Source organism: Curcuma longa, chromosome 4, assembly GCF_044706935.1.
Source record: "Curcuma longa cultivar G26 ecotype Majalengka, Jawa Barat chromosome 4, ITB_CL_G26_1.1, whole genome shotgun sequence".
NCBI classification, from domain to species: domain Eukaryota; kingdom Viridiplantae; phylum Streptophyta; class Magnoliopsida; order Zingiberales; family Zingiberaceae; genus Curcuma; species Curcuma longa.
The window spans coordinates 9,083,837-9,108,928 of record NC_133864.1 but is presented as its reverse complement, the minus strand read 5'-3'; the positions used below and the strand labels follow the sequence as shown (position 1 = coordinate 9,108,928).

General features: G+C 36.4%; 3 protein-coding genes across 3 annotated transcripts; 1 reads left to right on the top strand and 2 right to left on the bottom strand.

Moving 5' to 3' along the window:
- The first annotated feature begins 4,722 nt into the window (after positions 1 to 4,722).
- On the top strand, positions 4,723 to 13,549 carry LOC141828204 (pyruvate, phosphate dikinase 2-like). Its single transcript, XM_074715582.1, has 19 exons — positions 4,723 to 4,879; positions 4,953 to 5,186; positions 5,260 to 5,397; positions 5,672 to 5,834; positions 5,922 to 6,157; positions 6,473 to 6,601; positions 6,818 to 6,997; positions 7,314 to 7,451; positions 9,260 to 9,424; positions 9,597 to 9,758; positions 10,058 to 10,147; positions 10,397 to 10,535; positions 10,740 to 10,917; positions 11,176 to 11,305; positions 11,752 to 11,880; positions 12,171 to 12,308; positions 12,704 to 12,781; positions 12,990 to 13,081; positions 13,265 to 13,549. The coding sequence occupies exons 1-19, from the start codon at positions 4,796 to 4,798 to the stop codon at positions 13,305 to 13,307; spliced, it is 2,646 nt and encodes an 881-aa protein (XP_074571683.1). The 5' UTR covers positions 4,723 to 4,795; the 3' UTR covers positions 13,308 to 13,549.
- A 2,854-nt stretch (positions 13,550 to 16,403) lies between these two features.
- LOC141828205 (uncharacterized) lies at positions 16,404 to 17,063 on the bottom strand. The gene is made up of 2 exons (XM_074715583.1): positions 16,863 to 17,063; positions 16,404 to 16,715 (listed from the first exon to the last, which is right to left on the bottom strand). Exons 1-2 carry the CDS (start codon positions 17,008 to 17,010, stop codon positions 16,558 to 16,560), a joined length of 306 nt encoding a protein of 101 aa, XP_074571684.1. The 5' UTR covers positions 17,011 to 17,063; the 3' UTR covers positions 16,404 to 16,557.
- A 5,101-nt stretch (positions 17,064 to 22,164) lies between these two features.
- On the bottom strand, positions 22,165 to 23,537 carry LOC141828203 (transcription factor MYBC1-like). Its single transcript, XM_074715581.1, has one exon. It carries the CDS (start codon positions 23,335 to 23,337, stop codon positions 22,462 to 22,464), a length of 876 nt encoding a protein of 291 aa, XP_074571682.1. The 5' UTR covers positions 23,338 to 23,537; the 3' UTR covers positions 22,165 to 22,461.
- Positions 23,538 to 25,092: the final 1,555 nt, after the last annotated feature.

Sequence of the window (25,092 nt, the reverse complement as noted above, 5' to 3'; positions counted from 1 at the left end):
CTCTAATGCTATTTTATTTGGTCTATTTTTGAGTTGTCTTGTCAAGATTCTTTTATAAAAAAATGATAAATTTCAATTAGTCCTATTGACTATCTTTGGGGTGATCGATCTAGTCTCATAGAAGTTTTTCATCGGCCATCAGAGTAAATCGGAAAGTGCATGTAGTGGTCAGTTTAAAACATCTTTTGATTACGTTTTTTATTTGGAAGAAAATTCTTACAAATACGTTGTAGTTGGAGATCGAATCTTAGGTGTTTGAGTGATAACCTGAATGTTCTATCGGCCAAGATTCTTTTATAAATATTATATTTGTTCATCTCTCTCAAAATAGTTTGACTTATTTATAGTAAGTTTTGACCAGTTTTGAGAAGTCATCGGGAAGCTTTCCTTTGGTTACTTACATTCCTTGAAAAAATTGAAGGAAAAGAACATGAGTGATGATTTTGCTTTCACAATTTGGGGTGAAATTATGTTAGTCAAAAATTGGATAGAAGTAAATGTATTCTTGTTGGCATCCTACATAGATTGCATCTTGCACTATCTCCTTATCCTATTTTCTCCCATGCTACCTATCGCCATTAATTGGCTACACATTTTGTGTGGTGCTCCTCTTGCTGGTGTCGCTAACAAAGGCACCCAGGTCCTTCTCGCAGTTCCCATCGAGCTCCTCTTTCACTTGTGGCAACTAAGACGGCTAATGCTCTTTCTAGAGATAGAGGTCATGATAATGGATTGGATTTGAATTAGATGTTATATCTTTTGTTTTTATTTTTATTTATTATATTTATCTTCATCTGATATTTAATTTTTATTTTATCCTATAATTTCTTATACTTATAATTGACTATTTTATTAAAATTAGTTTTTTAACCAAGTGATCGAATAAAGATGTGGATGAATTTTTTTGCAAGTAAATTATTATAAATTAATTAATTTAATGAATAATAAATTAATATTTAAAATTATTTGATTTGATTCAATTTAATTAGATGAACAAACTCAATTTAATAAAGCATCGAACGTCTCTTGATTGCACATGAAAAAATGGTAGCGTTGGACGTGTCAAGCTCCTTCGTTTGCTTGAGAAAAAAACAAATGAAGGGAAGGAAGTTTTATCTTCTCTCTTATTAATGAAAATAAATATTCCATTCACGGTGTCTATAGACATTATCTTTGCATTACTATATATCAAGGCCTCTAAAACCTTCTTTTAAATCAATTATCTCTCTCTCAAGTGATCACCTTCTCTCGTCTTCTCTTCAGCTTTTCTATCTCCTTTCCTGTCTCTGGAGTTTCAAAGTGTCAAAAACTTCTGTCCTCGTAGATTGGCATAGATAATTATTTCTGCATGTGATATTGCTATAATAAATCAAGGATTGATCTCTAATGTGTGTGGAATATCTCATTGGTTTCTCAACTCATAGATAATTTACCTCTCTTCTAAATTGTATGGGACAGTCCTAATCCCAGAGGGAAGATTATCATCATATCTTTTACTAGTGTTGAAAACTTCTTACTCAATATTTGAGTACTTCTATTTTAAATTAAAGATTATTATGTTAAAAATAATTGCTAATAAATTATAAGTACTTAGATGAGATAATATTATCTTAAAGAGAAAAGGTTCAATGCTTATTTCAACCTTATAATAGTATCTTGATGACTAATAACAACCTTATTTCAACATTAGCGACGACCATCCAAACGACGTGAGGTGATTCATCTAAAAGGGATCGGATGCCCAGGTGGATAATTTTAAAGAGATATAATCCATGTCATCGTACTGAAGGTCTTGCCATATATATCAAATGAGCATCGCCATTTGTTTAGAGAAAGTCACATGAGGCTAATCGATGGATCATAAGACAATGAACATCGAGGTAGCAAGGGAGACAATTGATAGAGACAAACTATATAATTCAGCAAGAGACACGAAGGATGACACATGGACGAGCTAAGAGCTTGAGTGTATCCAGGGGCATATGACATGACGGTAGATCGTCGAGTGCAAAGTCAAGATATATGCAAAGAGTAAGACTTTGGTTAGTTGAGTGTTAAGTGATCTGTATTTATGGGAACGAGGGTAGAACTCAACATGGACGGCTCCAACCTTAGAAGTGATCATATTTAGGGTCAACAATCTACCAGTAATAGAGAACAATCAATTGGTGATTGGGAAATCCATTGCTTGGAAGTGATTTAGGATTTGGAGTTTGACTAGTGGACTAAATTGATGAAATAGATAATTGACTAATAAATCAAAATTCTAAAGTTATGGTAAGTTAAGGTTTATGGATTGAAGCAGTTGATTGATGTGAAATCTAGTTGACTAGTAGATCAGTCGCATGTAGGCATTGACTAGGTCTAAGGAGTTAGTTATATAATATTTATAGCTAGCTTAAGAGAATAAATTTGGATCATTGATCGTAGATGAATTTTTTTTGACCGATGATCTGTTGATGTAATCCTAACTATTGATCGGAGATAGACTTTAATATTAAATAAGAATAAATTGTATCTTCAATAAAAAATAAAGATAATTATCTTTAATAAAAATTAAATATTTATCCTTTATATAATAAAAGATAAATCTTTTCTTTTCTTTTTTTTCAAAAGCTGCGTCCAAAAGATTGAAGTCTAAGTCTTCTATTCTGGTCAAAAGTCAACGGTCAAAAGTCAATGATCAAAAGTCAATAGTTTTGCCTTTTGTTTATTTTTTTATAGAATCGTCGGTTGGGTGATTTATGGCCAATCGGAGTTAGGCTCACCCGAATCCGACTCTGGCCTTTCGGCTCTCGAGCGTGCTTCCTCCTGACTTCTCGTCCATCGGACGTCGTGCATGTCCTTTTCGCTCCACCAACGTACTTTTCCGTAGCTTCCGCGTCCTTCAAATTGCACCGAGTCTGTCGGCTTACTTCCCTGTGCAATCCTTTTCGTCCACTATGTCTTACGCTCGACTTCTTCTATGCCTAAGTTCCTACACACTTAGCAGAGAGATTGAAATAACATAGAACCTAATTTAACCTGGTTGATCACATTAAAATTAATCGGGACACCAACAATTTATTTTTAGATAAATGATAGAGGAATATTTTAAGAAATAGAAGCACTCTTTAGCAAATACTAAACTATATTTTTTTAATGTTATAAAAAATTAACTATGCCCTTTGATATTTTATAAAAACATAAACCGAATAAAACTGAGAGTAGAGCCAAGGAAATGAAATATTAAAAAGAGAGATAAACAAAAATAGTTATTTGCTAATCAATTACACTTGTGCTGAAAACACGTGCCATGTGTCGGCCGTCCCATGCCGCTGCCACCCTGCCCGGTGCCAACTGCCAAACAGCGATTACAAAATGAATAATGTCAGAATATTAATTAATTATTCTTGTCAGTCGACGTCACTAAACTACACTTATTATTATTATTATTTATAACGTTTTAATTGGAAACGTTGTGTCTCATTGTTTTCCATAAAAACAAATCGACGTCGCCGTTTAAAACAGAAAAAACGCACTCCGAAATATGCCGCGCGAATTTACCAGGCGGATTACTCGACGCGCCCACGGATTTGGCGTAGGGCCAAAAGGCTCACGTCCGGCGGGGCTCGGGATAAATTTGTGGGTAATTCACGTCGAGTCCTCGAGCAGCGTGTCCAGCAGTCACGTGGGTGGATTAAAAAAATATCACTTTATATATTTAAATAAACAAAAAAATATTTATCAAAAAAATATAATTTTTTTAGCAAAAATTAAAAGGGCATCACTAAGCAAGTTTTTAAGCCAAGGTTAAGAGAGCACTTAATAATAATATTAAAATTTAATTAAAATTATAAATCATAATAATGATATTATAGTAGTTAATTATTAACTATTATCATTATAGTTTTAATTAAGTCTGATAAATTTTTATGTTAATATAAAAGTATTCTATATATAAATTTTTTATTAAATTTAATCAGTTTATTTATTCTAGCAATTGTACTGTAATTGGTATAATAAGAATATTTTTGTAATAAAAAATATGATAAAATATTTTTAAAAAACTTTTTAAAGGCTAACCTTTTAAGTACTTTACTAATTAAGAATGTCTTTTTTTTATTTTTATTTATTTCGGATTAAGACATTCAAATATAAAAAAATGAATCTTGATCAGTCTTATGGACTCACTTGGGGTGGCAAGTGGATCATTTTCCACACCACCAGGATAAATCGGAAAGCGCACACCATGCATTGAGTGTATCATGCTTATATTCCTTATTGGAAGAAAAATTTCTTCAAATATATCGTAGTTGGAGATTGAACTCATAGGTACCTTAAGATAACTTGAATGTCCTATCATTGCATTTGTTTCGGACAAAGACATTCAAATATAACTCGACAGAATCTGTCGTTGGATTTTCGAATCATCGAAGGGGACAAGACTTGCAACTGGAATCGCAAGGCAGTTACAAATATTCTATATATTTAGCAAAAAAACGCTTGGCTGCGAATTCCTCCTTTCGATACATTCTCTAAATAAATAGATAAAAAAAACCACCTCCGTGTGATTATCCTATTAATAAATAAAATAAGTAAAATAAAAATAAATAAATAAATTTGCCACACGTAAAAGACTCGAACCGATGACGACGCCAGCCACTCGACACGCTTCGTCTCCAGCCACATCTCCCCTATAAATACCCACCTCATGCTGAGCAGCATCCCGCACCACCACGCTTCCTCTAATCCCCGTCATTATTTTGTCGTAATCACGTAATTAAGCCTCCCAAGCTGCCATTAGCTCGACGCCATGCCGCCTGCTAATCTCCGCCCTCAGAGAGTCTTCCGGTTCGGCAAGGGCAAGAGCGAAGGGAACAAGGGCATGAAGGCCTTGGTACGTCTTTAATCTCTAGCTAGTAATTAATTAGTTAATTAATTGCTTTGCCGATATATCGAGCGTACTGCAGCTGGGAGGGAAAGGGGCGAACTTGGCGGAGATGGCGAGCGTCGGGCTGTCGGTGCCGCCGGGGCTGACGGTGTCGACGGAGGCGTGCCAGGAGTACCAGCGAGGAGGCCGCCGGCTGCCGGCGGGGCTGTGGGAGGAGATACTGGAAGGGCTGAGCGGCATGGAGGCGGAGATCGACCGACAGTTCGGAGACCCTTCGCGGCCGCTTCTCGTCTCCGTCCGCTCCGGTGCAGCGGTATATACGATCGTCTGCAATTCATTATTTCTTCATTTGATTTTGATGTCGACGATGGATGAATTAATTGAAGGTGTCGATGCCGGGGATGATGGACACCGTATTGAATCTGGGGTTGAACGACGAAGTGGTGGTGGGGCTGGCGAGCAAGGGCGGCGAGAGGTTTGCCTATGACTCTTATCGTCGCTTCTTGGACATGTTCGGAGATGTGGTGAGTAAAATGCATCTTTTATATTTATATATATATATAAAAATTAAATTATAAGTAGGATGTTGTTTTGATAAATTTTAAAAAAGAAATACTAATAATAAAGGGTTATTGTCAAAAGCTGAATTTAAGTGGCCAATATAAACTTATTTTCCATTAATATGAGCCATTATATAAAACATCAATTATCCTTAAATATGTGGACATAGAAGAGGCATTGTTTACTATTTTTACTAATTAATTAATTAATTAATTAATTATATAAATATCTCTGAAGGTGATGGGCATTCCCCACTCTCTGTTCGAAGAGAAGCTCGAAGCCCTGAAGAAAGCGAAAGGGGCGGAGCAGGACACCGACCTCGATGCCGGCGATCTGAAGGAGTTGGTTGTCCTCTACAAGAACGTCTACGTCGAGGCCAAAGGAGAGCAGTTCCCCACCGGTAAGACCTTCCGTCTTAGCTGCGGCGCGATTTTAGGTTTAGGTTACTCGGTGGTTTTGCTCAAGGGAAGTTTGGGGGCTCTTGCAGATCCGAAGAAGCAGTTGTATCTTGCGGTGATCGCGGTGTTCGACTCATGGGACAGCGCCAGGGCGAGGAAGTACAGGAGCATCAACCAGATCAAGGGTCTCAAGGGGACTGCGGTAAATGTGCAGTGCATGGTGTTTGGAAACATGGGGGAGACCTCTGGGACTGGAGTTCTTTTCACGCGAAACCCGAGCACCGGCGAGAAGAAGCTCTATGGGGAGTTCCTTTACAATGCTCAAGTAATGTCTTATCTTCTTTTCCCTTTGCCTTCGCGTTGCCTATCTAATTCTTTCCGATTAGAATTAGATGGTTTGTTTCGTATTGAATCCTTCATGTGCTTATTTCTTGAATGAATCGAGTTAATGAACCAATATTACTTATTACCGCAGTAAGTTTGGTTGTCTAAATAAACTCATTTTGAGGGAAGTTGATGGATTTATATTTTTGTTTGTTGTTCCCTAAGTCCATTATGATTTGTGTGTGTATAAATGTTAAATTTTAGAAATTGTTTATTGTTCATGATGAGTCACTAAAATAGTCAAGTTAATTTTCAGGGCGAAGATGTGGTTGCTGGAATCAGAACACCGCAAGATATAGACACTATGAAGGAGTGTGTCCCAAAAGCTTATGATGAGCTAGTTGAGAACTGTGAAATCTTGGAAAGGCATTATAAAGACATGATGGTTAGATTCCTTGATTGAAATCTCTTTCAAATAGTTTGAAGCTTGAGGCTTCCTTCTAAATGTAATTTGGCTGCTCCATTTTATGAATAAGTTTGAAAAAAAAATACTTCTTGTCTGTTAACATGTTTCTAAGCGCTCAACTCCTATTTGTGGAATCAGCCCTTTCATTTTGTTGAATTGCTGACGTGTTAAGGTGCTTTTTGTCCTCCATCGCAGGATATTGAATTTACTGTCCAGGAGAATAGGCTTTGGATGCTGCAGTGCCGAGTAGGAAAGCGCACTGGCAGAGGTGCAGTAAAGATTGCAGTTGACATGGTCAAAGAAGGCCTTGTTGACACTCGTACTGCTATTAAGATGGTGGAGCCTGGTCATGTCGACCAGCTTCTTCATCCACAGGTAATTATTAAAATAAGAGCAAATAAGTGCATCGATAAGAATATACTTTTAAATCAAAAGTTGAAAATGAGCTAATGTTGTGTGGTTGATTTTAAGTATTATTGTTATTATCATTAGGACAGTTGTAAACGAGCTAATCTAAAAAATGGTACCTAGACAATGACAATTCTAGTATGCTAGATAAAGAATAAGGAAATACATTTTCATGGCATATGTACTTTTATAACTTTACAAGTTCCATGCTTGAATGATGTGCAAGTACTTCTAGATATATATGTTGGCTGATTTTATTTTATTTTTCTCTTATGTTGTCTAGTTTGAGGATCCATCTGCCTACAAGGATAAAGTGATTGGAACAGGATTGCCTGCATCACCAGGAGCTGCAGTTGGTCAAATTGTCTTTACTGCTGAGGATGCTGAAGCATGGCATACTCAGGGAAAGGCTGTTATTTTGGTAATTTATTTTTATTGTTGCATAAGATTGAAACAGAGACTAAAATTTATCAATCTTGAGTTAGTATATAGAAGTTCAATTGCACTATTAAGTAGAAAGTAGAGCATTATCTGTAGGATCTCAAGCATGCTAGAGGGGGGGGGGGGGGGGGAATAGCGTGTTTATTATGAATAGCATGTTTATTATTATTATTATTATTAAGATTATAGTAAATTGGAAATCAAATAGAGTACTCAATTTAATTGCAGCGGAAAATAAATTAAGTAAATTGCAGCGGAAATAGAACACAAAAATTGCCACACAAACAAGACATGATGCTTAACGTGGTTCAACTTCCCTTTAGCGTTTCTACATCCACGACATATGATCCGTTAGGTGGATTACTCTTGAATTCCCTCTAAAAATTATTCTTTCTAGATATCTTCTGGAGATAGAGAAGTCTCTTACAAGACAAGTGGATTAAATAGTTCAAATAATAAACCAACATAGATTAGGCAACAATAATAAAAATAACAACTAATGAATGGTGTTGCCACTAGAACTTGAAGGAGCACTTGTGAGCAGCGTAACAACAGGATGATCTCAAATGTGTAATACAATTTCTGTGTTTGGAATAGGAGCCTTGGCCTTCCTTTTATAGAGTTGTCGACTACTGACGTGACATATTTACTGTCACCTAGAAACACTTTCGGTTGCCTGGATCCTACTGACCTAGCTGCTGATGACTACTGATCTTGGCTGTTGATTTGATCCACTCAAAGATTGGATCTTACTGATGCAGCGACTTTCAGTCGCTTGGAGCAAGGTCAATTCTATCCCTTGACCGCTTCCATCGGATCGTCAGATCTGGACTAGTCGCTTGGATGACTTATGGTCGCTCAGACATTAAGATCGCACAAACCTATTCTGGTCGCCTAGAAGTCCGGTCAGATCGAAACTTTTTGCGAGACTCGATCTGATCAAACTTATCACTGATTCGGGTTGTTCGGACCTCTTCTGGTCTCTTGGATCACCGATTGCTACTTGCACCACAAAGTTAGTCCACAAATATTTTCTAAGATTTGGACAACAACTGTTGTCCACCTTCACTTCGAAACTCAAGGCGGTTTTGTAGTCAGGTTAGCGCCCAACTATTTAGGTTACTTTCGACTCAGAAAGAAATACTCCTCAGCACTTTGTGTCAAAAAGTTTCTCATAACTTACCTATTCAGTACCTTTAGGACTTACTGTGTCAAGTGTCTAGTCCAGCTCCTTGCTAACCCATTGGGACTTCCGTTGCTTGACGTCTTATCACCTAATCCATCAAGACTTTCACTATCTAGTATCTGGTCACTTGACCCACTAGGGCTTTTCAACTACTTGGTCATTTGACCTACTAAGCCTTCCACTGCTTAGTGTTTGGTCACCTAATCCATTAGGACTTTTCCTTTTTACTTGGTATTTGATCACCTGATCTACCAAAACTTCTTTCCTTGTCAAGTTCTAGCACCTGCATACTTGATACACACATTAGATTACACATAACCTAACTTTAAACTTTTCTGCCGTATATCAAAATATAGATTTGATATGTGGTGCTCCCTGCACCAACATTATTGATAAATGGAAAAATCAACATTTTCACTAGTCCCTTGTTTTTGGATGTTTTGTTCAACTTTCTGTTAAAATAAGTTAGTACCTCCTCTGAAAGAAATCAAATTAGTTGTTACTTTACACAATCAGATCAAATTATGCAATTTATTAGGCCTCAGACTTTTTTCTTCTTGTTGTCTAGCTACTTCTTGACATGCCTTTACTTTTGCATGAAGGTGAGGACAGAGACTAGCCCTGAGGATGTTGGTGGAATGCATGCAGCTGAAGGTATACTAACAGCTAGAGGTGGTATGACTTCTCATGCCGCTGTTGTAGCACGCGGATGGGGAAAATGTTGTATATCTGGTTGCTCTGATATCCGAGTAAATGATTCCAACAAGGTAAGTTCTTAAATGTGGTGTAGAGTGTACTCTATAGTCTGACGATTTCTTGAATATGGTATATACTGGATTGAAGTTCACCACAACTCACACTGGACACTTTCTTTTTTGTATTTCTAATATATCACTTGAAAAACAAAATAACTTATGTTATTGATTCTTTGTCATCTAGGTTGTTGTTGTTGGAGGTAATATATTGAAAGAAGGTGAGTGGCTGTCACTTAATGGATCAACAGGAGAAATAATCTTGGGGAAGCAATCACTTTCTCCACCAGTTCTCAGTGGTGACCTGGAAACCTTTATGTCTTGGGTGGATGAGATAAGGCAACTAAAGGTAATATGGATGTCAAGGCCATACTATGATGCTCTGAAAAAAGTTTGAAGGACAGATTAAGGTTCTTATGTTGCCACTAAAAAGTAACATTTCAAATGTACCTTCCATTCAACCTGATACAACCTTTGAGTCAATTTCCTTGGCATTAATCAGGTTTGAGTGATTCGTGGTCTCCGTGTAGGGTGAAAATAGCAATGATATTTGACGGAGAAAGAACAACAACAATTAGTTATTTTCATCCTGTTGTACATTATTATTCTTATCAAGAATCTAATCTATTTTTGTATACATCATTCTAGGTCATGGCAAATGCTGATACACCTGATGATGCACTAACAGCAAGAAACAATGGTGCACAAGGAATTGGGCTTTGTCGGACGGAACACATGGTTAGATTAATAAATTAGTGCATTCCAGTTGTTCTATTAAAATACCACAAGATGACATTCATGTCAATGCTACTAAGTAGGGTTTATACTATAGATGGCTATAAATTTAACATCATTCTCATTCTTACACTGATGAAATTAAAGATAATGGTTGAGTTTATGTGCTATAAACAATATTTGCATGCACTTTGTTTGTAGAAATCCTTTTCCCCCCTTTTATTGTATGTGTATGACATCCATTTGTCACAGTTTTTTGCTTCGGATGAGAGGATGAAGGCTGTTCGACAAATGATAATGGCACCAAATAAGGAACAAAGGCAATGGGCGTTAAATCTCCTCTTGCCTTATCAGAGATCAGATTTTGAGGGGATCTTTCGTGCCATGGATGGTTGGTTTCATCATTCAAATATTAGTCTTTTTTTGAAAGAAATAGCATCTGTATTTTGCTTGATATACAACATATGCATCATTTCTTTTGACTCATGAATCAAAAGTTTTGGTGGCTGTACAATCAAGTTTTCTATAGCTCATTGATTAACAAGCATATAATGATAAATATATCTAATCCTTTTGACTCTATTCTGGCTTTCAGGGTTCCCGGTGACTATCCGGCTGTTAGATCCTCCTCTGCATGAGTTTTTGCCAGAGGGTAACATTGAGGAAATTGTTCGTGAAATGGTCTCAGCAACTGGTGCAAAAGAAGACGAAGTTTATGCAAGAGTGGAGAACCTTTCTGAAGTGAATCCCATGCTTGGTTTCCGTGGTTGCAGGTTCAGTTCCATAACTGCAATAATTGATGGAAGAATATTTGTTAAAGTTTGTGATAGCTACAATTATAGTTTGTTTATTTAATACTGACTGTTATTAAATGGCAAGATGTTTGACTCCTAAAGAGTTAGGGTTCTTGGTTACCAAATGATCTGAATTTGCTAAACAAAACCTATAATTATGAATTGAATTTATTCAAATTGCTGATGAGCATTGATTACAATTTGTTTGAATGGTGGACTAAAAAACTCTTCTTCTAGGCTTGGCATATCCTACCCAGAGTTGACAGAGATGCAAGCACGTGCTATATTTGAAGCTGCTATATCTATGACCAATCAAGGTGTGACAGTTTTTCCAGAGATAATGGTACCTCTGACTGGAACACCTCAGGTATGACAATTTTCTTATTCTTTTTTACATATTAAAGTAATTCATGTAATACCAAACTATCGTGCCATTGAATCTTAATTAGTAAAAAATGATGAAGAATGTGAGAATAAACCTTGCCATCAAATTGCTTAATAATGCTTAATTAAGAAATTTTGCCATTGACTTGCAAAAGAATACTTAATACTCTGACAACCTTTACGAGCTTAAACCATTATTTTGTGCACTAAAGCTGTGTTATAAACATGCAATTTTTATCATGTGATATTGATTTCTAATCATTTAAACATGAGCTTCCATAGTAGAATCATAAATATTTCATCTTTTATAACTTAACACAGCATATTATTCTTCAATCATACACTAATTTTGAGACTCTCATTTGCTATGGCTGCTGAAATCAAATCACTTCATTCTGCAACTTCTAACCATTGGCCTTTGAGCATTAGGAATTGGAACATCAAGTGAGTCTGATCAGGGAGATAGCCAAGAAAGTCTTCTCTGAGACAGGAACCGCTGTAGGCTACAAGGTTGGAACTATGATTGAGGTTCCAAGAGCTGCTCTTATTGCAGATGAGGTAAAACATTTATTTTTAGCATCCTCCTCCTTAATTAGTTCGGTACTATCCGTTCATAGATATTCTAAAGCAAGCATGCACTTGGTTACCCATGAGTCAATTATCAGAGTCCTGATGTATATGCACAACAATTATATTAGAGAACCGGATAGAGGAACTTCTTCTCTGTGATTCTTAGCTTGCAGATGCAAACCTTCTTCCAATATTTTCTGGCAATAACTTGCAAGTGCATTCAAATCTATTTCTTATTGTTATCACATAGTCTTACTGCACCATTTTTATGTTGGCAGATTGCTGAACAGGCAGAGTTCTTTTCTTTCGGAACAAATGATCTCACACAAATGACATTTGGTTACAGTAGGGATGATGTTGGAAAATTTCTTCCAATCTACTTGGCCACAGGCATCCTCCAAAATGATCCATTTGAGGTAAGATTTCTAAAAGAATATCAGTTATGTACAATATCTAACTCTAATCATTGTTTCTACTAGATATTCAATCATGTTTAATGTTTCAGCTAAAGTGAACAGAAGATTATTTTCAAGTATTGTATTATCAAACTCTCCATTTTGAAATGTGTTTGTTGGGTGCATAGAAATTTGCCAAAGCATTCTCATTGTCGTTATAAGCACAGGATTGTATGAGTTTACTTCCAACTATTCATCACTTGTTTTGTTATGCTCTTCAGTATTTTGAAGGTTTGCCAATTTATTTCTTGGTTTTTTTTTCATGAGCACTACTCAACTATGCATGTTGGATGCCATTATTCTGCGGTACTGTTTCATTGCATATGAGATACTAATCTCTTCAGGTGTGGAATCAGGTTCTTGACCAGCAAGCTGTAGGCGAGCTAATTAAGGTTGCTGTTGAAAGAGGCCGAAGAGCTCGACCTGATTTAAAGGTAACAGCACCAAGAGGCCAAAGAATTATTTGACCATTGATAGCTATGAAGATGCATCAACAATGTTATACAGACTTCTTTGATTTCAAATCTTTTGAAATGAATTGACAAGGATCTCGTTGGTTCCTTGCTCACTAAAATACAGAAAACTTTCAAAATATTTTCCGAAAGAGGCAGGAGTCTTATGCTTTCATTTTTCTGTTAACAGCTAGGGATATGTGGGGAGCATGGTGGAGAGCCCTCTTCTGTTGCTTTCTTTGCTAAAGTTGGACTAGACTATGTCTCATGTTCTCCTTACAGGTTCTTCCTCAATATTCTTCTCAAAATATGATCATTTCATTTTTCTTATAGAAAGAAAAGGAGAAAAGTAAAACCAAGCATGAGTTTAACTTCTTTGAACTTCCATCCAGTTGATTAATTATATATAAGATTCTTGCAGCATTGTACAATTCATAATTGCTGAATTCTTTTGTTTCCTTGCAGGGTCCCAATCGCAAGGCTTGCAGCTGCTCAAGTGGTTGTATGAAAGAGACGAGATATGTGCAGGCAGTTACTTTGACCACTCGCTGAATAGTTGCTTTTGTTTAATGCAATCCAATTGTGGGAGATCTCGCACATTCTCTCTCTCCACAAAAAAGAAAATAAAAATATTGTGTGTTGTAAACTAGAAGTGTGGTGGTTGCCAGTTGCCACCTAGGAGGGAATTTTATGGCAGCGGTCATGTCATGGCTGCCTTGATCTCTGTAATTCAGGAAGCATGTATTGGGAAGAAATTGGCGACGCCAAATCATGCAAATTGGATCTATCATTTTAGCGGTTCTATACGCGGTCCCAAAATATTTCTGTTTACTGTGTTGTAAATCTACAAGGTTAAACTTCTTTCATCCTAAAGAAGTATCATGTAGTCATCAACAATATGTAGGTAAATCATGCAATTTATGATTGTCTTTTCGGAAGCTGATATTCCGATTGACAACGCGGGCTTATTATTTTTCCATTTCCTGGAAAATTAGTTTTGACTCGAGGTAAAAGAACAAAAAAAAAAGATAAAAAATAAATTGAAATTATTTAAGGGGTATGTTTTTATTTATTATCAAAATAATATCCTATCGCACCAGCCCTCCTTTGCTAAATGACAATATTACTCTTAAATCGGATCGATTTAATGTATTTAATCCTGAATTGATTGGGTTTGAACTAATTCATTGTTTCAAGGAAAAATTAGATTGGAATGTGGACATAGTTCAGTTCTTCGTGCTGCTTCGAATTCTCTCTATTACTGCTCGCTTGTCCATATCAACTCCACCACCTGTCATCTCCTTAGCTACCTGTTCGTCAATATAAATTTGTAGTTTAGAATTTAGGCTTTGGTGTTTGTCAAAGTTCTAGACTCCAAATTATAATATCGACAACGACTTAGCTCTTAATTAGGGTTTTACATTCCTTTATGGTTTACGTAATTAGATGAGGTCCAAAGTTATCTATGATTTAGGGTTTAGTATCCGTATATTACCTTGTTGCTAGAGTCCATATCTGCTTCAACATTTATAGTAGTTATGAATTCATAATTGCTATTAAGTTATGAATTTAGAATAGTTATAGCAGCTATGGATTTAAAGCTACTACAAGTTGTAATAATTATTGATCAATAACTATTACAAGGTAAGAGTTTAGTGTACTAATCTATTGATCATAGCTGCTAGCTGCTACTAGGGTTAGTGTACTTGTAGCAGCTATTGATCCAATTGCTCCTACAAAGGTTGTATCTTCATCAGAACTAGCTCATATATCAACTTGTTCAAAACTAGCATTGCAGTGTCTCACTAAGATATTAAGTATTTGTTTTATATAATTAAATGATGTTTAATGCTTCAAACTATGGAGCAAACTCTGACTATAGAATACAATGGAAAAGTAACCTTCACCAATTTAGGTCTTTCATGTCATCAATACAACCAAATGATCGAAATATGAAGTTGATAAGTAGAAGCCCATTTGTCTTGTCCCATACATACCAAAGAATCCAAACATTAGAGACCTTATACAAAAATATATTTGACAATTAGGACTATTAAGCTAGGTGTTTCATCTTTCAAAATCAGAAGCGTAGATTCATAAGAAAAGATATTGCACTGATCCTAGGACTTCCATTTGGATGTCACCTCCAACCCACTCTACCTTCAACATTTTAGAGATCTTGATTGTTCAAAGCAAAAACTAGAGAAAAAAACTGAGGAACATCAACAAACAACCATCTCCTCAATCTGTTCTTCTATTTTATCAATTTTTCATTTTGTATTTTTTATTTGTATTTTTTCTACTACTAGTAGTGAATCTAAACTATCAATACTATCACTAATTGATTATGTAGATGACTTTGAAAATTTAGGTAGATATAATTGATATAAGACTCTTTATGACTATATGACCCCTTAAACGGAGGCTATTAGTGTGATTCTCTTGTTGAGTCCCAAGCTAAGGGGCCTTAAGGGAAACTAAAATCTCATGCTGAAAGAATTTGCACAACTCTTGGCTTATTATAATTCCATTGATCTCTATCATTCATTAAAAAATAGTAACCATTCTTATTATATTGCAGGTAAGGATGTGCGAACATATAAGAATCATACATCTATACAACCCCTATGCCCTTCCAAGAATATGTCGATGTCAGTGGATTGCTTCATATGTAGGAAAAATAAAGAGGATGATTGGATAACTCCCTCCATCAAGAATAATAGTTAATTTAATTTCATCAAATTTAGAGGAACATCTGCTCTCAATTGTTCCTTGACAGATATTGTAGAGTAAATTGATGAGCAAATTGCACAGAACTTTACTGAACAGTTTCCTAAGTAATGTCCTGAGCAAGTTGCAGAGGAAGTTCAGGAGCAAGTTGAATACCAATCATGCAAAGAAAAAGATGAACAACATGTTGAGAGAAATATTTTGATTGAGTCATTGAATAAAATAAATCAGGAACCGATTGCTTTATTAGAGAGCACAAGCAGTTCCAAGGACAAGCTGATTGAAGTAAGGAGAAAAGAATAAAGGAACTTCTTGATCTATTGAAGAGGAGTTGCATATCATATATCAACCAAAAATAAGCAACAATCACCTCCTGTTTTTATATGAATTGCAAGACAATTCAAAGAGCAAAAGTAAAATTTTTAACTTTTATACCAACTTAACCTCAGCGGATTTCAGCATCAAGTATAAATGTCATACATAACCATTTAACACACAAAAATTGAAAAGACACTGTTAACAAAGAAAGATAGCAGCAACCGCAAATAGACAATCTCAACAGCTTGAATCCTAGTTATTAATTATCCCTATCAGTTGAGCACATATGAGCAACCTCAAGATAAGGAGGCACACATCATGATCCCATACATTGCATATCACTCCTACTTTCCATGAGACAAATTTGTTTCACGCAATATCAAATTGAATCCATGTCTCGGTTTCATAAGATTCATGTATACCAGCCATTGGAAGTGTAGACGTGAATTTCTTCTAGTATCCAACAATTTTTGTAATCTGGGACTTTTGATATACATTTTACTTATCCAAGAAAAAAAGAAAGAGAGGATTTGAAATCGACTTTGATGAACAAACATGAAATGACAAAGAGAAATTCTTGTCCATAAGATTCGCTAGAATACAATTCAAACATAGTCACAAAATTACTACAACCACAGATTTATTATCTAAACATGGTTTAGGAAGGGGACAAACCAGAGGAATGGATAAGTCTTGACTCCACGTCTACCCTACGCAAAAGGGCGAGTCGATGAAGAATCCGATCCGTACCGGAGGATCCTTCTACTGGTAGCTTTGGGATCCTTCCGATCATCGCTGGCTCCAGAGTCGGACTCATCATGCACCCACCCCACCGACTTCTGTGCCCCGAGGACCAATTGCGAGATCCCTAGACCAAGCCAAAAAAAAAAAAAAAAAATCGAATCATCTTCAAAAAAAATTTTATCCAAATAGACAATCGTAATCCACCAAAACGAGGATGGTAAGGAACAGATGACAAAAGAGAGAGAAAGAGAGATGGGAAACAGTTTGGTACCTTGTTTGACGGACTGTCGGTTCTGGCGGATCTCGTGGACGGTGGCGGCAAGCTTCCAGTAGAGCGGGCGGCCGATGTAGAAGGCTGCGAGTAGGAGGAGGACGGCGGCGGCGAGACGGAGAGAGAGGCGAGCTGTGGAGGAGGCCATGGCGGTGCGCTTGCTCTACTCTGCTTCCCTCTGTAATTTCGATTTGGCATTATTCTCCAATTAATGCCAGTTCGTTTTACTGTTTACTTTACTGAAACAGGAAATTACTAACACAATATTCATAAAAATCTTGTCGCTCCGAATTAAGATATTCATATAAAAATATACAAAATTGAAGGACCAAAATCTTATTATATTTTTATCCTAAAAATATTTTTATTTTAGTATTATTGTAGTAGTTATTTTATAATTTTTACATATTTTTCTTAGGGGTGTCAATTTTACTATTTTCATGATATCCGATATTTTTCTTATTTTCATATATTTAACACTATGATCATAATACTTAATTTTAACATGTTTTTATCGCGATGAGGTGCATCAATAAGCTCCCCTTGACTTGAGCTTCCTCTCATGTGTCCATTGGATTGTCTTCCATTGATTGTAATAGTGTCCTTTTTCGATATAAGAAAAGCATACTATATGCTTCTTTTCTTTACATATCATGGGCACTACTCTTTTGGGGTTCTCCTTGGCCTTAGTGCCACTTGACCCTTGTCAAGATGGGGCACCTACTCTTGTAATGCCCCCTTTCCTCTCCCCTAAAACATATTATGTGGCTTATCAATTGGAATTAATATACCTTTAGGTGTGGAATCCTTGATTAGAAGGGGTAGAATTTGCCCCTCTCGAGCATGATACAACGATAAGGTGCTTAGTAGATTAATTAAGTATTCACGGTTCAAATCTCAACTACCATAGACTGTGAGATATTTTTCTTCAGTGTGATGAAAAATCTGAGATATTGATAGCTAGACAAGGAGCTATTTGCATTTTCGAATTTACTTGGTGGACAAATCAAAGGAGAAGATCATCCACTTGATTACAAAAAAAATGGGTAGAACTTTCCCCTCACTCCTCCACTTGATTTGATGAGAAGGATGCCTAACCTTCTTTGAGTCTAGAGTCAACAATTGAAGCTTCTTCCTATCTTTGAGTCTAGAAGTTGCCCCTCTCGAGCATGATACAACGATAAGGTGCTTAGTAGATTAATTAAGTATTCACGGTTCAAATCTCAACTACCATAGACTGCAAGATATTTTCCTTCAGTGTGATGAAAAATTTGAGATATTGACAGCTAGACAAGGAGCTATTTGCATTTTCAAATTTACTTGGTGGACGAATCAAAGGAGAAGATCATCCACTTGATTATAAAAAAAATGGGTAGAACTTTCCCCTCACTCCTCCACTTGATTTGATGAGAAGGATGCCTAACCTTCTTTGAGTCTAGAGTCAACAATTGAAGCTTCTTCCTATCTCTTGTTTTCTCTTCCTCTCCACTCTCGGATGAAAAGGCCACAATTTCTACAACTTACACCTCAGATGTGAACACCTCTCCACCTCTGAAATATCTCACTTTTGGATTGATGAGCCTTTTTTCCATGGGCTCTTCCTCCTTTAGTACTATGAAAGATTCTCATAAAAGGGTTTGAATCCTGGCAAAGTCAAGCAATACCCTCTTGCGTCGTGACCAACTACAGTTTCTCGATTTACCTCTTCACAAATGATCGTGGGACCGATCATGTGGGGCCGCTAAGGTGGCGAATTCCACCTTTTTATAGAAGATGAAAGGTTCTCATAAACTTGATTAGCTTCTCACTCTTGGATTGATGAGCCTTTTTCCATGGGCTCTTCCTCCTTCAATACTATGAAAGGTTCTCATAAAACTTGATTAGCTTAGTCCATAGGCCATGAGCATTTTTGTACTCCCCTATTCTACACACAATGTCATTAGGTAAAACATCAATTAACAATTCTATTACCTTCGAGTTTGCCTTGGACTTTTGAATTTATTCTCGTTCCATTTGTTCCTCTTGAGGGTTCCTCCCTTCTTGTCCTTTGGGACTTCAAAATCTCCCATCAAGACAAACCAATCTTTGATATCCATTATGATGAAATATTTCATCCTTGACCTCTAATAGGCAAAATCTTTGATTTCAAATGACGGTGGTGCTCGAACATCGAAAGCAAGCCCATCTTTGAAGTCCATCTTGATTCTGGTTCCTCTAACACCTTGCGCTCTCGGTGGTAAGTTTAATCAAAGAGCCAACAAAGGTCTAATACCACTTGTTAAATCAATGAATGCAACTAAAGGGAGTGAATAGTTGCTCATTCTCTTTCTTTGTTAGATCATGCTTGTTTACAAGATATTAATGTGCAATGAAAATACAATAATAAACATCAAAACACAAACACAATCAAACAATCATACAAACTAATTTACGTGGTTTGAAACTTTGATTCTTACTCCACAACATATGATCTATCGATAGATCCAGAATCACCACTATCATTTTTCCTCTTCTAATACCTTCCATAACTAGAAAAACCTTTTGCAATAATCTATTCTTATAGTAATGCAACAAGATAAAATATAAGCAAATATAAAACAATACAATAAATGAAAATTAGAACAATGAGAGCTGTTATGCTTGCTTGGGATTGCTTTGAAATAGCTCTGGAATGTAATAGCACTCCCCAAGAAACCATCCAAGAATTGACATCAAATCTCTCCTCAAAACTCACTTTTATAGAGCTTCTATTCGTTCTGAAATATGTCAATTACTTGACTATTTTGTCTCTGACAAGTCGACTAATTTGCACTTCAATTGAGCTCCACTATAGCATACAAGGAATTCGAAAGTTGCCATGGCCTTATTTGCCAATGGTTCTTTCTTAATTTTCTATTTTGGCATTAGTCGACTGATCTTATCATATCACTTTACTGCTCATGATATTAGTTGATTAGTTAGTCACTGTTCACTTATAAGTCTTCGGGTGAAACTCTAAGTTGGCATCTTCCATGTTCATGTTCATTCCATTTCACACATCAATTAAGCTTTCTTCATGACTCCTATTGGATTTGAAAATGGTTTAAGTAAATATGCTTGCTCTTTCAAGAGTATATCATCGATTAAAATGATCTTTTTAACTTAAACATAAATATCAAAACATCCTAATTAACACTACCGCAAGGAAAAAAATATTTTCCCAACCAATATGACAAAGCTCAACTCTGAATATGATTAATAAAAATTGACATGACATGATTCCAACATATGATGAGTGGCACAAGTTAATTTATCTACTACATATAAGAACATGAGCAAATATGGTACACCCCCAGGACATAGTTGAGTTGGTTATAACAAGATAGAGTTACTGAAATGAGCAAATATGGTACGATACAAATCGTCGCCTCTAGATAGAATCTTGTATGGTAATCTAAGATTCTATTTAAAAAAGACAATCTTGTAAAACCAACAATTTCTACCCTGGCTTCCAAATAGAACTAGATGGCCAATTTGGAACAAAAATGTACCTGCATTACTATTTTAACGTCTAAAAAATGATTCTATATTCTATATCGTTTAAACTGCCTGTTGAGGATTCAAATTGGAATATCAGTGCATAAACAGGAACTCAGTTCTAAGGTTATAGACTACGGTCAAATGCAAAACGCTTTACAGTATATTCAAGCAAACGAGAAAGAAAAATAAGATGAAACTCTTGTGGCACCTTAACTATGCAAATCAGCCCTTCCTTGCTTATAGAAACAAATGAGAACACCAACAAAGTTCCAATTACTAAATGAGCATTGCAAGCTTTCAAAGGTTCCCGTGTCTCAGCAACTCATTGTCACTGACTTGGTTTTTTATTCTGTTCTATCAATAAACTTATGTGTCCTTTGTACTCAGATTTAACCAATTCTTACAGACCATTGACATTATACACGGTCCTGTTCAGATTGCATAACTGGGAGGTTTCATTCAAGAGTTCTGACAAGGCATCTACCCATACCAATTTTCCCCAATATAACTGGCCTGGTATTTACTACATGCATCTATTGGTGTCGATGGGTCTTAGCATTAAGATAGTGGATAGATCAAGTGCTACAGAATACATGAATTTACTGATCGCATACGTATTCCTAGATTAACAGATGATAGTTAACTTTTAATTTCTATTATATAAATGTATGTGGGTGAGGAACCAGAAAAGGAACTCTGGATATATGCAAGACTTGAATTGCTATTTGAACTTGAAATAAGAATAATCAATGTGCCCTTCAATCTTGCATATCATCTACTGATTATACATAGACGAAAGTTATCAGAAGCAAAAGACAGCAAGATATCTAGAATTGAACAACTCACCCGCATATACCTCCAACATAAATGTAAATGGAAAAATGTGTGTGATCAGAATATCAACTCAAGTAAAATCCCAAATAATAAAAAATAACATGAATCATCGAAGTTTATACAATATTAACCAGGATAAGATATATATTGGATGGTAACTTCAAAATGTTTCACATACAATTAGGAGTTTAATTTAGCATTACATATCCAAGGTGCAAATGAAAATCATCTTAACATAACAGTTAGCTACATACGACTGAAAGTTTTAGGATATGCAAAATTTACAAGTATTACTACCTAGGTATCATCCTGATAAAATTCTAAGAATATTTTATTTTGACCTCATAGTTTACCTAATTTTTCATTTACCTCAACAATTTAAAATTTTATATTTTCTTCCTATAGTTTGCAAATAGAAAGAAAATACCATTCACTTTAATGACATTATGCCTCCTGAACAAACAGGGATTTCTATGTCACATGTGATGATAAAACGAGGTGTATTTGTAAAATCAAGTTTATGATCTGATTAATTGGGTAAAATAAAATTAATTATTTTGACATAAAGATCTCATGTTTTTTTTTTATCCAACATCCTGCATTATCACCATATTACAACTATAACCTGATTCTATTAGAGATAATCAATGAATCATGAAACAAAAAATATCACCAACCAAACACAATAAGGAGAAAAAGAAGGAGAAGGTAAGGGAAACCTTTCAACCATACTTACACATGAGGAACAAAGTTTTTTTTTTTCTAGATTAAAGCTTGTTTGAGAAGAAATTGTTGTGACGTCTAAAACAATCTGAGAAGAGCTTATGACCATAAATGTATAGGTAAGCAAAGAGCTTCTATGTGTAGAAGTGGAGGCTTAAGAATCAGAGCGAAAGTACTATGAATGTACATGAATTATGTGCCTCTTAAGTCATTTCATTTCCTTCCATCCAAAGATCTTAATACTTGTTATAAAAAAGGCACCCAAAGCAGAGAATTGCATGTACAATTTACAATCAAACTTCATCGGCTACTAGAGTGATACTAATTAGACAGTGGAGTTAACTGTCCCCGATTCAAATGTGATAATGAACACATTGTTATCCTCTTATCTTCCTCTGCTTCCAGAATAACAAATGAAGATGAAACTCATCTAAGAGGGCAAGGGAAAGAAGAACCATGCAAAGGAAGCATTAACATAGTTCTTCAGTTAAGGCCGTTATAAGCGAAAATTAGCTAGGCGTGATCAGTCCTCACCAGTAGGGAAAAGCGTCAGCACCTTCCTCTCGCCGTTGCTTCCCCTTCCAGCAGACTCCGAATCATCCGCAAATGACACGGCCAATGGTGAAGTCAAATGCATCAATCCCATTCCCGGTGACGGCCCGACCGGTTGATGCATGCGGGATTGGGGCATGACACGGTTCAGGAAGCTTTGATCGACCCCTCCTCCGTTCGGCAGCGATCCGAAATGTCCCAGATGCCTCTGGTGGTAGAGCTGCTGCTGCACGGCGGATGTGATCTGCTGCTGATGCTGCAGGGCAGCAAAGGGAAAAAAGGGATCAGGGGCCGCGATTGGCTCGCGACTCAGGAAGTGCTGGGGCACGGGGGCGCTGGCGAAGAGCTGATCCGTCGCGGCGTCGACAGCGGAGATCGGCCCCGCGGCGCCGGCTCCGGAACCCCCGAGGCCCTGCATGCGCTTGAGGTAGAGGCGGTACTTCTGGAGGTGACTGGCGACGTTCTCGCGGGTGAGGCCGTCGACGCTCATCAGCTGCATTATGGTCTTGGGGACGGCGTTCTTGATGCCGAGGTGGGCGACGGCGTCGACGAAGCGCTTGTGGAGCTGCGGCGTCCAGACGAGGCGGGGCCGCTTGAGGGTACGGGCGGGCTCGTCGGCGGCGGAGCCGGCAAGGGCGGGGGAGGTGGAGTTGAGGTCGGAGGAGTCGAGATCGAAGGGGGGAAGCGGAGGGGGCAGCTGGTTTGGGGCCGAAAGGGGGATGTCGAAGGCGAGGGCGAGGTCAGGGGTGATAAGGGTCTGGGACAGTGGCATGAGCTCCTCCGGCGACGGCAGCTGCTCTTCCCAGCGCGCGAACCAACTGCTCTCTTCCTCCTCGCTCATCCTCATCCTCCTGCACACAAACAGGGATCGACCTCTTCCCTCCTGCTGCAAGTCTGCAACTCGTCGGATCGGATTTTGAGAGGGAGGAGTAGATCGGGATGGATTCAATTGGTCGTGGAGGAGCGAGTCAAGGCAGGGAAGAAGAAGAGAGAGAGAGAGAGAGAAGAGAAAGAGGGGCGAGTTCGAGGTGGATTTTTCTCGTTTGTTTGTGGAGGTTTGTGAGGAGGATGCTCTGGCCTTGGACTCTCTTTACTCTTTGATATCCGCCTTGTCCAAGTACATTGTTTTTGGATTTACTACTATTACTACTATTATTAATTTTAATTTTAATTTTAATTTTAAACTAGCAATCGGAGGGCTATCTATTTTGACCTGAGGCAGGCAACGCTTGATTATTGATGTAAATGAGCATGACTTTTAGAATAGTCAATCCATTTAAGTGCTACTAAATCAGACATAAGTATCATGGATCTAAGTTCAACACCAAACCTCCTAAGTCCACACCCGGTTGACTAGTGAATGTGTTGACTTGTTAGTTACGACAGAGTAGACTTGCAAAAGAAGATAAAAGTTTAAATCTTGACGAAACCGAACAATATCCTCCTCCATTATGATCAACTGTAGTTTTTCAATTTACCTTCTCACATATGATTGTGGGATCAATCGTGTTGAACCATTGGGATGATAGATTCTATCTTTTATTTAAAAAAAATGAATATATTGACTTGTTTCAGGGTGTAATTAAATTGGTATTCAAATAATAGAGTTGCATTAGTGATCGTGTTGATCGTGTTGCATTAGTAATATTCAAAAAGCGCATCAATTTTATATTTCTTAAAGGATGTATTTATTTTCGATTATATCTCTCCCTGTCTTTTCAACCTTAACTTAAAGAAATAAATTAATTTTCATTAAAAAAATTAATTTAAATCGAATCAAATCAAATCATATAAAAAATAAAAATAAAAGTATAATTATTTCATTAAGAAATTTTGTATAAAAGCCATCGATGATCCTAATTTTACATCAAGATAATCTCTTAAATTTATCCATATTTTTTTAATTTTAAAATTTTAATAAAAAATTTTAAAATACAAAAAATATTAATAAAAGATTAAAGAAACGTTAATAAAAATAAAAAATAAAAATATTTATATTATTATTTTTTAATAGCTAATTACAAGAGAAAAAAATAAAAGAAAAATTAAAAACTAAAAACTAAATAACTAAAAATAAAAAAAATACATTGGTATTGGTTTTAAAGAGCAATAATATTATGGTATGAATAACAAAATCATATTATTTTGTTGATTTCATAGAATAGCGATGTTAATTTCTAAGGATCAATACTACTGTGGTAATGTTATTTGAAGAACAAAACCATTATAGTGTTGAAATTTTAAAAACCTTTTGAGAGCGATTGGAAATGACTCCAAGTTGATAATTTAAAATATATTTGGATTTGAGATCACTATAAAAACCTATTGGACTTGTAATGAATCTAATCAAAACTTGTTAAATCCATCAACGAGTTTTGACTCAAATCTATTGATGGACTTAGAGCAATTTAAATTTTGAAAAAAAAAAATATGTATTGAGGTGCCACTCTTTGAAACCAACACCTTTGTGTGAATTGATTCGGACCCATAACTTAGCTTAGAAAGCTTAGAACCAGTCATACACACCATAACTACCTTTATATATTCTCCTCATCTAGTACATATTCTTTTTTAGAATTTCAACTCCTCTAAGTCCATTAAT